General features: G+C 41.3%; 1 protein-coding gene across 2 annotated transcripts in view; it reads right to left on the reverse strand.

Moving 5' to 3' along the window:
* Window positions 1-14,460, reverse strand: part of PTGFRN (prostaglandin F2 receptor inhibitor) — a 115,765-nt gene that overhangs the window by 16,409 nt on the left and 84,896 nt on the right. For both annotated transcript variants that reach the window (XM_054974027.1, XM_054974028.1), the window contains exon 6: window positions 10,246-10,665. In XM_054974027.1, the coding sequence (XP_054830002.1) occupies window positions 10,246-10,665 (420 nt within the window). The remainder of the gene's footprint in view (window positions 1-10,245; window positions 10,666-14,460) is intronic.

Genomic DNA, 14,460 nt, shown 5'->3' on the forward strand with positions numbered 1-14,460 from the left:
TCTTATCACCCTATAAATGGAGAAGAGGAGAATCAAAACGTCCCTGATGATGAACTTCTGTGAATACATAAAAGCAAGAGGGGTAGGTTATTCTTACTCAGAATTCAAGAACCTTCTTTACATAAAGGCATTCATGTTTACAAATTCACAAAGAGGAGCAAGTAGGGGAATATACTGAATGCTGAAAATCCTACAATATTTACAGATCAAACTTCTATCAGGGGTAAAATTCCATTTAACATGCATTAACTACTGACCTCTGGCCTTCATAAGGGTTCCCAAAAGAGCATGGTCACCTAGACAATCTGTTTTCTTCTCCATTCAGCAGGGCAATGAAATTTACATGATATTGTACAGGTCTCCTCTTAGGAAATATAAACATGCTAGCAAACATATATTCACAAAATGAATTAATTAAGGCTAACCGAAAATGGAGGGGGGCACTGGGGGCATTCCCATGTAGATGACCTTTTGGGGGTGATGTGAGCAAAGGCAGCAACGGTCATCTCACCTGTATATTAACCTGAATGTAATCTACCATGCCTCAGGAACTGCAACATGCTCTGCAGATTGTTGCCCTGTCAATGGTAATCCAAATGCAGTTGTGTAGACAGGAGCTGCTTTCATGTCCATACTGCTTGAGATTGCCCTAAAATGGCTGCAGCAGCCACAAGGGGAACAGTTCTGGCAATATGCAGGGTGAGATACCTTCCTGATGAGGGAAGGAGGCAATGAAACTATGCTCCATTTAAAACAGCATTCAGTTTTAATGAACTTCTACAGACAATACCCGGAAAATAACCTGTGCTTTTCTAGGAGTTTCTCTTCTGCATGCATATACCCTCCTGGAAATTTAATGAAGAACATTTGATTCTACCAATTAAGATTTTTTTTAAGTACAGGAATAAAATTAAGAGAAATTAATTTTTATATTTTTTGTGTTTTTAAAGTAAAATTATGTGTATAAAAAATTAAAAGTCACAAATAAGTTAAAGAATTTAAAAAAAACACTTCTCTATAAGGGATTAATATGAACAAACTTCTACATGCCCCTATAAACCAAGTGAGCTCAGAATGAATGTTCTTTTTACATTCCAAGCCAACTTCTGGTGCCTAAATTGGAATATACATGAACACTACTAACCGGAAAAGTTTGTATTCTGAACCTAGTAACCAGGACCTGTGGTGACATTACTAAACCCTGAACATTACTGTGGTATAATTGCTCTCTAAAGGGGCTGCTGTCTTTGAAATGGGCTATTTTAATTAATTACCAACATCTTGATATCACATTTCCTCTACGGAAGGAAGAGAGAGAAAATTCAAGGAATGAGGCATGTTATTTAATCATATGTAAAAGCATAGCTTTAAACATATGTGATGTTGATTAGGGTTATTCTCTTAAAAGGTGAGGAAGAAATCTAATTGTAGAATCACTTGCAGATGAGAGCTTTATCTAGTCAGGCCAGGTTAGTAAGAAGAACGCTGACATTTCAATGTTATATTGAACCAAGCATCAGCTCCTGCCCACCACATGAATCACTTGAGGAAAAACTGATGTAATGCACAAGCCTTTTCTAATCCAAAGTATTACTCATATCTACCCCAGCATCAGCTTTGGCACTATTACAGTGAAGCTACTATCATCTTTTCATTTAATCAACCCATCCTTTCTCCACACATAAATCCATCCCGCTACCACAGCCAGTTATTTTGCTGTATATGTTTTTCTTTATCACTAGCCACACAACAACAAGACATTAGAAAAAGAAATAGTCCCTTTTAGTTGTGTCTCACATTTCCAGCCATCAACTGACAAGAGCCACATGACAAAGCACGTTTCCATCCAATAAGAGCTAAAAATTCAAGTTTGGGATGAATTTTTCTTTGCATCAAACTCTTTTAAGCTGTCTTGAGCAAATATCTTTCTCTGAGAATGGATGGGAAAAAGAGATGTCTTGTTCCTTCATAGGTAGAGAATATTTTGGTTCAGTCATATTTTTAATATCAAAGTCTCAGTCCATATCACAACAGACATTGTTGTATCTTGGCTCCGTTCAAACTAATTACAGAAACATTCCTCTGATGTGAGTTCATCAAGCCAGATATGAAGATTACATCGAGGAAACTCCTGGAGCATTTTCTGTCAGGTTGCCTCCCACTTTTAGCTTTTTCTCCTTTGCTGAGGCAATAACACACTCCCCCTCAGTGGATGGGGGAGAGCGTATCTTTCCAGCCCAATTTACCTTTCAACTCTCATTTGTGATGGTTATTTATGAGCAGCTACTTATCACTTTAAAAAATGCACTATTTTCACCTTCAGTGAATAGGATGCTGAGCAATAGTTTTGTAGGATGATCTAGCTTAAACATTAGCAGAGAAAGGCTGGTGAAAGAGGTAAGGGGAATATGAATATGTGCAACACCCATATTTCATGATCACTATAAATTTCATGCGCAGCAGAATATACAAATCAATGCCATAATTTCTAATCATTACACTGCATATGTGAGTAGGTTGTGGGTCCCCGGTGTGTGCCCAAGAGTGTCCATCAGAAAAACAACCACCACCCCGACCATAACAAGGTTTGCTGTAAATGTCCTTATGTGAGCTGTCAGTGCTGGGATGCAAGCAGCTAAGTATACAGAGCACAGAATACAACTCCCAGCATGAGTGGGATGGGAACAGGCATGCCTTGGAGGAATTTTGGAAGCAAGTTTTGTTGATCACTGGCAAGGCTCCGAGCTGAAGCTGGCACAGGGATGCTAGGGATCTATACACCGTAACTATAAATTGTAGCTGCTATGTAGAAGGCAAAATTTTGTAGTCCAGTTTGGATGTCCAAATATAGTATGATACTTCAGGATAGGCCTTATATGAACAGTGTGAGCAACACCCACATGGAACATATTCTTCTTCTGAAGCTAAGAAAGGTAATAAAGATTATCAATAGCTTACAACCATCTATCTTATATACAAATAGCCAAGCAGCATTGATTTGTGGATACTTAAATCAGGAGACTGGAGCCATGAACAGAAAAGACAGATCTTCCTACACAGATAAAAAATGTCCCAGGTTTACAGAAAAATCTGACATCTAAAAAACAAACTTTTTTTAAAAAAATCCAAATGATAAAAGGGATGCCTCTAGCTTTAACCAGATGTCCTCAGTGGCTGTTGCTAGGTAATCCTAACAGTTTAGCCAGTATTCCAGGCTTGGTTTCTGTCAGGGAAAGGCAGGGGAGGGAGAAGGACTCTTTCCTGGGCTGCTTTGGCCTTTGAGGGAGGACTCATTGGGATGAGGCTCAGCTCAGCCTGCACCGCACAACTAGCCCATAGGAGAAAGACTGCTGGAAGAGGGAGAAAGGTGAAGACAGGAGGGCAGACAAAGGTGGATAGGAAGGAGAGAAGGAAACAGGAAAAGGGGGAGGGGCTATGTGAGCTAAGGAAAGGAAAGAGGATATGGTGGGGGAGGGGAAAATGATTCCCCCCCAAGACATTCCTAAAGCACATACTAGTTTGTGATGTTGTGTTTGAACATTACACAGACCCCTAAAGTGGCACAAACTACTCAGTTACTGGAACCCCCCCCCCCATTTTTTAAACTAAAAGGGTACAAAGAAAGATAGACAAGACACATTTTGCCCTCTTGCTTTCACAGCTGTTTTACATACTCACCTCATATTCAATCTCTAGGATGTTACTGAATGGCATGTCTTAAGAGGGCTTCAAAACCATTAAACTAGATTATGCAGCCACCCCCTTATCTATAATCTCTGCCCTAAAGATGGCTCCCATAGCTGTGCCTCATTCTACTCACATACATCTACAGCCCCCTAAAAAGAAGCACTCTTGAACCAACCTGATGTTTCCAGTCCTCAGATCCATTGCACTGCTGCTGTATGTGCTTAGGGAAATACAAGGGTCTCACCCCCCCCCCCAAAAAACACTAACAATCACAGCAAACAGTATTGCCAAGAGGTCAGAGTTGCCCTGTCATTTCAAGATCAACATGAAGTTCTATCTGCAACCTCATACAATAACCGGATCAATCAGAGAATGAAAAAAACCCCTTTCTATACCCAAAAACCTCAATCACAAAAAGTATAGAACATCAGTACAGCAAGTACCAAAAACTACAGAAACCAAAGAGAAAGAACTAGCTATCAACAAGTAAATTGTTCCTTTTAATGCTACTCAGCATCTTTCTATACATACTGTAATAATACAAAAATGGTATAATGCAAAGGGTGTGCAGTTCGGTCCAGAATTTGGAAAAAGAAAGCTGAATTTTTGCTGATTTGGTAAAATTCATTTTTTCCAGATTAAAATAGGCAATACTGAATCAGATTTGATATTCCAAGTTCAAGTCATCAAATTAATTCGGTAAACAAGGCTTGGCTGTTCTTTTGCTGTTTCCCTGCAATGAAACAGCAGTTCCTGCCTTTTTTGCAGAGGGGGTGGGTGGGTCATTTTTTAACCAAACTCCATGAAGTTTGCAGGGGACCTACTCCTGGCTGTCCTCTAAAGACCCCCTTAAATTTCAGGAGGATTGGACCCCAGAGACCAATTTTATGGGCTTCCAAAGAAGGTGCCCAGGCACTTTCCATTATTCCCTATGGGGAAAACTATCTGGGGGCTGTCCAGATGGCTGTGGGGTGGCATTTTTCAAGCAAACTCCACTGGAGAATCCCACTCATTCAACCCAAACCAAATTGAAGGGGAATTGTTACGATTTAGCCCAACAGAAGCAAACTGAAGCAAGGGAATGGAATCCTCCCAGAACCAAACTGAACCCAGAGAAGGTTCCCTGCAAATTTTGTGAAGTTTGCTTGAAAAATGACCCCCAGACCCCTTGATCCTGCTGATCAAGTAGTGTGCCTTTACCTTTGTTTATAACCATACCAGCCTTGAGTAGAAGTTGATGCCTTGTGTTCTGGTCTCAGGTTTCTAAATGAATCCAAACATTTTGGGGGAAATGCAATGAGCTGAACAAGAATCAGACTATTAATTATGAACTATGAAGCAAAGAAAGTAAAGTAACTAAGAGCACTGAATTATCTTTAGACAGGCTGTGACTTGTTTAGACTATATGGAAAGCCTTCACAATCTAATGTGATCAATCAATCAAAGGATGTTTTGAGCAACCCAATCAAATATTATTTCCTAGGAGGAAAACTTTTAGACTATGAAATTGTCTCAAGAGTACCAGTGAGTTCCCATTTTAGAAAACCAAATACAGTTAATTGAACTTGCATCTGATGAAGAGAACTGTGGTTCTCGAAAGCTTATGTACAATAAAGTTGGTTAGTCTTAAAGGTGCTACTGGACTCTACTATTTTGCAACTACAGACTAACATGGCTAACTCCTCTGGAGTTAGTTGATCTACAGGAGGAAGCATATACAGTAGATGATATTTGTTCTGAATTTATACGCTCTAGCTTATAAACAGAACTTTCTTCTGACTAAACATTAATGGGCAGTCAAAGGACATTTTGCATAATGGAAGCAAAAAAGCACTGGGCTGCCCCACCGCAATCAGTATCTTTTAAATGATAGGGGTAAGTAGCGAGAGGGGTCAAGGATGCATATGGTAAATTATTCAGAAACAGAAGCAACTGAAGAGTTCCAAAAGGCTATGCTCAGTTTAGGGGAACGGGCAACAAAAAATTGGGTTTTAAAAATTTACTTCATTTATATCCCACTTTTCTCCCCAACAGGAACCCAAAGTAGCTTACATTGTTCTCCTCTCCTCCATTTTCCCTTCTCAACCACTTGCAGTAGGTTAGGCCGAGAGTGTGTGAGTGGCCGCAGGTCCTCCAGAAAGCGTCCATGGAAGAGTGGGGATTTGCATCTGGATCTCCCAGATCCTAGTCCAGCATGAACAACTAGACCATACTGCCTCCATGTAAAATTCTCTGAGGCCTAAACTGACAACAACCATCAGGCATGAGAACTTCAGTGTGCGGTCGACCGCTCAGTAAAAAATATCTACTCAACGTTCAGCAAGAGAGAAAAACTCCATGCTATGGTATATTAGGAAAGGGATAGAAAGAAAACAGCCAGGATCACAATGCCATTACAGAAATCTACGGTGTAGGCACATTTGGTATACTGTGTACAGTTATGTCTGCCCCATCTCAAAACAGACTACAAGTGCAGGAAAGGGCAAACAAGGTGCTCAGTGGCAGCCATGTCTTCCTTAGGAGGAAAGACCAAACCAAAAGATATAACCAGGATGGGGCATAACAGAGGTTTACCAAATTGCTCATTATATGGAAAAGGGTACCTTTGCCCCTTGTCTGTACCATCACAGCAACACAAATAGATTGCATTTCTTTCTCAGGAAGACCTGTCAACATAGAAAGCAAAAGCCTTGTGAATATCTAGAACTCTGTCACAGTTGGCAAAATAAGTTCCTGAATGCGGTAGAACTTGGAAATTCTGGGAAGAAAATGTCAAGACTAATTTCTCTTGTGAAAAAGGAAATCAGAATGGTTAGCGATAGGAACACAGAACCCACTCTCACTGATGTTACTCTTAGAAATGTGCATATCCCGGGATATATCCTCTGAAAATGAGCTTATTCATTGCACCTCGGGGATGATTCCTTCACCTTGGGGATGATTCCTGTTATATGAAGGGTGCTCTGAGAATAGGAATCAAATACTGAATCCTGTCCAGTACCACTACAGAGGATGGTACTGGGGCTTAGGATGGTGGTGTCCACTGGTGAGCTTTGAAGTACTGCACTCTGATAATGGTAAAATTCAGAGGTAATTTGTGCCATTGCTGAATGCTGACACACTGCCCTAATTTTCTCTCTTTCCCGCCCTCAGCTGGTTCTGAAAGGGAACACACTGAGTGCTTAAATTTCAACACCTCTGTTCACAGATGAGATGCTGCTTGAAGGAGACACCTCTGTGTCATGCAGGTCCAGTGATAGTGGTGATATCTGGGGGTGCGGGAGACAGATTGGTCTGTTTGCTGTTTATGAAGACTAAGTCATCAAAACCAAAACTGTTCAAACACACTCCCATAAAGTGGCTCTCAGATGGGTGAAGCAATTACAGCATGTCCATTTAATGCATCTCTGGCAATTGGAGCAGGATTCAACCTTGCCCAAACAGAACAAGCAATAATCATGGCTGTCTATGAATGGAAAATTTCCATCCCACTGTAAACACTTTAAATAGTATGCTTTGCCATGCCATGGATCAGTAGGAGAGACTGAGATATCCACAAGACAGAAAAGTAGGAAAATTTAGAAGGAGAAGGGCTGAGAAAACTTAGCTACCGATTTAACAATCCAAGTGATGCTATTGCTGTGGCAATTGAAAGGAACTCAGTGGGAAGGTAAAGCTCTCTCCTCTAGCTGCCTGCTCTGGTGCTGCCTTTGGGGAAGGTAGAGCCAGTGCCATTAAAGTTGCTGCTTTAGAAGATTCCATGTAGTCTGCAGAGGCACATAGCCCATAGGTATGACTGCAGAGACCGTGAAAAAGAACTCCATGTTCACCAGTAGTGGTGGTGGTAGAGAGTGCCCTCAAGTCATAGCTGAGTTATGGCGACTCCTGGTGGGGTTTTCATGGCAAAAAACCAACAAAGGTCGTTTGCCAGTGCTACCTCTGCAGCCTTGGTCTTCATTGGAGGTCTCCCATCCAATTACTAACCAAGGCTGACCCTGCTTAGCTTCTGAGATCTGATGAAATCCAGGTCACGGTGTTCAGAAGCAGTATGCCATGAAATACCAGTTCATGGGGGCTGACAATGGGGGAAGAATCCTGACTTGCCTCTCTGATTGGCTAGAAAATATGAAAGATAGAATACAGGATTTTTTGGTCTGATTAAATTTTAAATTCGCTACTAAATAAGATGGGATGAACTGGGAACCCTCCAACTGGCAAGATCTGTGACTGGAAAGCCCACCTGGCGTGGGCTTTCGGGAACCACAGATCTCTTTGTCAGATGCATCTGGCAGGGAGAGCTGTGGTTATCGAAGGCGCATACTGCATTGGAATTGGGATGGTCTAGCTGTTTGGCTGCTACAAACTAACAGGGCAAACTCCTTTGAAGCCAACTGATACACACACCAAAAGGAGATGTTTACATATACTAGCAAAGGAATGTTTTGATTGCACCCTCCCCCTTCCTCCCCCTAATTGCCTCTTTTCTCTCCTCCTCTTCTGTATTTGACCAGTCTCTGTATCAGGCATCTGACGAAGAGAACTTGATTCTCGAAAGCTTATGCTACAATAAAATTGGTGTCTTAAAGGTGCTACTGGACTCTTTTTGATTTTGGAAAGAATTTGTGCTACATTTATCTGTAGAAGTTCATGGAAAGATTTTTAAAACCACATAGCATGCCAGGAATCCTGTAGCAATAATAAAAAAAAATCATAATCACTGGAGCAAGAGTGCATGTAAAGCCACCAAACTGCACAGATAAAAAGCAGTCTTATAGACCTCCTGCAGTTCAGCTAGGTTGCACTTTGTGATGTGTTTGTACAATGAAGAGCTTTCCTTGTAACTTGAAACCATTCAGACAAAGTGATGCTCCAAGAAAAGCTCTGGCAGGAAGCCAAGCCAGTACTACGAAGGTCTTCCAATCCAAATAAGTCCTTCCAGCTTTAAAAGAAATCAATACAGACGCTGAAGTCTATTGCAACAAGCACTAAAAGCTTTTATGTGAAAATCTTTAAGGATTTCCTTTAACAATAGTTCTTCCTTTCGTTATTGGATTCTAAGATGTACACACAAGATACTGCCTACATTGAATAAGGCTGACATTCTCCAGCATTACAAAGCATCTCAGGTTCCCCCCCCCCCTTAAACAAAACCACAGCAGGGAAATAATCCATGTGTAGGACCACTGATGGTCTAAGCCAGGACTGGGCAGTGTGTTAGAATTACTTCACAATGAACACTGCACCATGGGCATGACAGAGTTCAAGTGAATGCTCCAAATCTGAAGGGGAGATTTAGTTACCCTAAACTCTGGGGGATGTGTAATGTGCACCCACTGGACACTGTAATTGGTCTTGTCTCCTTGGCTCATATCCACTTATGTCTTTTCATTATACCATAATGTTTATGTCAGAAATGTACCCACAGTGCTGCATGTAGTGGCTCTTATTTATCATCACCTCTCCTGTTCATGTATCTGGGGGAAATTAGCACAACGACAGCTGTCTCTCAATGAAGAGGAGAAAATGCACCAAGAGACTGAGACAGAGGGAAATAAGGGGCAAATTATAATAGCATTGCCCTTTATTATGTCTAGTCCCATTTCAACTATAAGTAGACAAACTAATACTATGAACAAATCTGCTTTTTAGAAGTCTGCTGCAATGGAGTTACCATTTGCATTTTGCTACCAGATGGGATGATCTGCTTGCTTTCTGTTTAGCGAAAAGTGGTTTGTTACCCACTGAAAGTTTTGTTATCTAGTGAATCAGCTTGAAAGTATGATCAACACATCGCTTCCCAGGCATAGAATTGATACACTGCTTTGTTCTCACTACTGAATGTATAAAGAGTCAAAATATCATCATTTTCATAATACACTCTCAGATTAGCACACAGTGCACTAGGGATAAAAAACTGAACCCGGAGCAATGCTTAGCCTCCCTACACCAAGTAGTATGCAGTGTCCCCTGCCTGACCTTCCACACAGAAGGGTCAACGTGATCCAAGCATTGTTTGAATTCAAGGCTACTTAGTTCTAAATGACCTTACAGAACTATTGGCCCAACTATTTTTGCTCCCACAGAGCTACTGTGAAACCCCAAAGAGCAGCAGGACGGAGAAAAGAGCTACCTCCTGCATCAATACAGGTAGTTTTGACTGGGCAGAAATTAAAAAGTTGTGAACTGCGGTTGGGTATAACAAAATATGTATGCATTGGGCAACTAACAGAAGTTAGTGACACAGACTCAATCCATTATTATCGTTTTCATATGAAAAGACATGTGAAGGAACTGGGCCCAATCTGTCCTACACAAAGAATAGTTGCAAATTTCCTGACTTGCAAGTAATGTCAAATTCCATTCTGGAACTGCATCAAAATTCTTTCCACATTCCTTAAATACTACTTATCTCTTAAAGCGACATGGGATGCATCTGCAGAATAAAGGAACTGAGGAAGTTATGGTCCCTTGGCATAGTAGGTCATGGTGGTGACTACTTAAACAAGTGGCCTTCATTATGTTCTTTCAGCCATTGCTGTACAGGAGTTGGGTACTGACCTGAAGTCTGGAAGTCTATCTGGATGGGATTGGATAAACCATTGACTGCCTCTCGCCACATGCCTCCACCCCCTGGTGACCATGCAGTCACCACACAACGATACAGCCCAGCATCAGAAATCTGTGTCTGGTACATTCTGTAGCGGAACTCATTCTCCTGGACCTTTTCTAAGACCACACCATCCACCCGGTCCTGGTCTGTCCAGTCTTCCCGTCTGACTACTGAATCTTGATTGAGCGAAATGATGCGTGTAGTTCCATTAGGATTTGATTGGTCATTCAGATTCTTCTCAGCTGTAATGAGGACTGAGTAACGAGGACTTTTGATGTTCCGGGAAGACACCTTGCATGTCATTTCGAAGGTGTGCCCAGCCATGAAGAACGGCTTCAGCTTCACAGCTTCTACAGTCAGTGCATAATCTGAGAAGAGCAAAGAAGGCACAGATATAAGGAACAAGCAAAAGACAGAGGAGCATAAGCAGCAGCCAGGGATTAACAAAAAGCGATTTCTGATCCTGCAGTACATTTTAAGTTAAATGTTCAGGAGTGCTCTGTAGTCTGTTACATGCACAGCCACAGGACAGGGGATGCCCCCATGTGAGACAGCATTCAGAAGCAGCATGTTGTAATAATACAAGAAAAAGAAACAGCAAGGGTAAGGTAGGTGTGCAGAATAACTGCATACTGAGAATTTCATCTCCATGCTTCAAGTCATAAGTGAGCTTTAGCAAGAAGCCAGGGCTTCCATTTCAAGTTATGGAATATAGATACGCATTAAGCAGAAAAGAACTTGCTTTACCAAACCAACAGAATTTCTGAGACATAAGATTTAGGAAACAATATCTACTTGCCACTCTCAACAACTGACAGCTCTTCAGAGTATCTGTAAACTTAGTTTCTCACTCTTATTATACTTCTTTATCCAAAGTTTCCACCAGCCTTTCGTCAGTTGTATGCTTGGTGCTTTTTCTCCCTTTTGCCTTTTACTGAACTTTTAAGGCAGAATGGAGACAGAGTGCCATGTTTGCAGACTGGCATGGTGGTGACCTACTATCACCATGTTCTTCTTGATTTCAGGAAATCCTCAGGTCCAAGGGAGGTGATATTAGAGACTGAGCTGTATGCCTGTTTTGCCACTATGAGGAAAAACCCTACCAAATCAGTCTCTATCATTACCCCCACTGATCGGAGATCAAGGTACTGCAATTGTACAAGTCCAGCTATGAAGTCCAGCTCTGTAACATAAACACTAGGAGCAGCCTCTCTTTCTGTTTGAAATACCTGCTTGGGCATCAGATGAATGCAAGGCCTTCTGATGGAATGCTTCCCCACAGTGGGTCTGGGTAGAGGTGTTAGAGGGTTTGTATGTAAACTGGACCTCTGCAGCTGCTGCCTTTATACCCAGGAATATTTGGGGTCCAAAGAAATTTAACTAGGTGTAGAAGACCACACTGAGAACAAACAGGAAGGGGAGGTTGGGTGCACAGGACTGGGAATAAGCCTCAGTGATGAGTGGCAAAGTTGCTTTTGCTCTGATTCTGGGTCTTAAAGGGTCTTTTTCAAGCACTATATAAACAGAACAGCTTGAATTCCAAAACAAGCCAAAAAGACAATTTATGTTCAAAAGAGATTTTAAAAATATCAAGAAATTATTGCAGAATCTTCATATAAACAAACAAGGTCATTGCAACAAAAATGTCCATATAACATGTCTGATTAGCCATCATTACAGGTATCAGCAGCACCACGTAGATATTGACACCCTGATTTTATGCAATTTGATATGCCTTTCTCTTTTGTGTCATAGGCCTAAAGATTCGGCATTATGGTTTGCAACACAGCAACCATAAGAAACTTTAATAGTGGGCCAATAGTGGGAAGCATTTTCATTACAGCAGAGTTAACTGTAGGCAGACCTCGGCCACTTTTTGAAGTTACATGATTGCAATGAAAATAAATTTTAGAAGCAAAGCATTTCATATGGCTTAGCGAGACAAGAGCCGCAGCGCAAATGCATGCCATTCGGAGGAATTGCTGACTCCCTGAACACAGACAGGTACTAAATACATACCTCTGAACATGTAAATATTTGGTTATATATAATATGTGTGCATGGCAGCCATGTAATGCAAGCAGCAGTCCATTGTTATGAATCTATCTACTCCAGTCTAGAATAAAAAAAAAAATTCTTGTTCAAACCTGCGAAAGCTTATGATGGCTGTTGTGGGTTTTCCAGGCTGTATAGCTGTGGTCTTGGCATTGTAGTTCCTGACGTTTCGCCAGCAGCTGTGGCTGGCATCTTAAGAGGTGTAGAACCAAGAGACAGAGATCTCTCAGTGTCACAGTTGTCACTGTGACACTGTTGTCACTGTGACACTGAGAGATCTCTATCTTTTGGTGCTACACCTCTGAAGATGCCAGCCACAGCTGCTGGCGAAACGTCAGGAACTACAAATGCCAAGATCACGGCTATACAGCCCGGAAAACCCACAACAACCATCGTTCTCTGGCCGTGAAAGCCTTCGACAATATACTGCGAAAGCTTAGTTATCAAGTAACCCAACTTCTTAGTTCAGGGAAAGGCACTATACCAGAGATGATCACATTTAAGAATACAAAAGTTCAAGAATTAACATTAGATCAAGACTGAAGAGGACTAAAATTTAGATTGTTTTCATATAGACAAAAGTTCCACTGAGCCCTCAACTGGTTGAAAGGAGTTATTGTAATTGCCTGCAAGGTACTCAATTTCTGTGACTGGTCTACTCTCCAACAATTCATAGCTATTACCTGCAAGGATATGATCCATCATAGATGCCGTTTCAGTTTCCAGCACGATTTTCTCTCTCTCCTTCCTGCCTAATTTTCTTTTTTCACTCAGCCTGATCTCCATTTGCAGGAATGTCACATGGCAGAATTCCTATTATTTATTGGCTTTTGCTAGCTTGATGTTTAGAGCCGTTTGTACAACAATACATTTTCTTCTAATAAAAACTGGCTGCATATTAAACAGGAGGTGAATCTTTTACAAGGCCACAGGGAAATAAGATATACTGAGCTTGCCACACACTTCCCAAAATTAAAACTACATACAATACTTTTGTCTTTCCTCAAGAGATCTGCAAGGTATTTGTTGTGATTACATTTTACAGTGTTTTGCCTTCAAGCAGCAGTTTTCACAATGAGTAAACACTACCCAGAAGATGAGAAAACTAGGCATGACAACTATATCAGCACTGTACAAAGGAGATCATAGTGCAATACTATATAAATGCAATAGCGAGAAAGAACGAACAGTGTGCCAACTCTAACTTGGCTGAGTACCAAACCATCCAACATCCCACATTAAAAGTGTCAGAGAGTTGACAGTTGCAGAATTTATTTCTAAATTGTTATGAATATCTCTTTCTTTGTGTGCAAGGATCTAATCTGCTCAATGGCTCATTCAATCCCTGATCCCTCCCACCGAACCCCTTCCCCATATCCAAAAATCCAGCATGCAAGTTTCTCATCCATCAGTTGATGAGCACAGCAGATTCGTCAGTTTATGCCCATAGAAGGGACAAGTTGCTTGGGCAAGAGATGTGGCCTATATATTACAGAAAGGTTTTGACAACTAGAAAAGGGTAACACTTTATAAGAATTCACTGGGCATCAGGTAAGATTAAAGCTTACAGTGCAACAGTTAGAAAGGCTCTCATTCCAGCTTGATGGAGGAAAGCATGCAATGGCCATCTACGCATAAAGACTAAATTCTGGCAAGGCAAACAGTCCAGAGATGAAAGCAGTCCTTCCTTGCCAACCTCTTTTGTCCATTTCTCTTGCATTCTGTTTATCCCATTGATCAAAGTGGTATCCCACTGGTCAAAGTGGGATGGAGATGGCGGTGGTCGCCCTCACAGTGTTACCAGAACTGCTCTTTTAAATGGGGAAATTAGCTCAGCAGTCTGGAACTAAAATTAGCGCGGATCTAACCAACGTTTACGGAGGTCCCGATTCCAGACACTCTAGTGACAAAGAGGCAGACTACAAGTAGATTCAATAAACACGTGTATTTACTAATAGTGTGGCGTAAGCCTGAACTTGCACATACATACAAGAAAGCATACAAGAACTAGGAAATGCAGAGTAAGAAATACAGAGACGGTCGCATGAGCAGGTACCCACGATGATAAGGGCGATACTTACAATCCTGAAGCGGAGCAAAGACACGGC

This window comes from Eublepharis macularius, chromosome 3 (assembly GCF_028583425.1).
Source record: "Eublepharis macularius isolate TG4126 chromosome 3, MPM_Emac_v1.0, whole genome shotgun sequence".
Taxonomy (NCBI): Eukaryota; Metazoa; Chordata; class Lepidosauria; order Squamata; family Eublepharidae; genus Eublepharis; species Eublepharis macularius.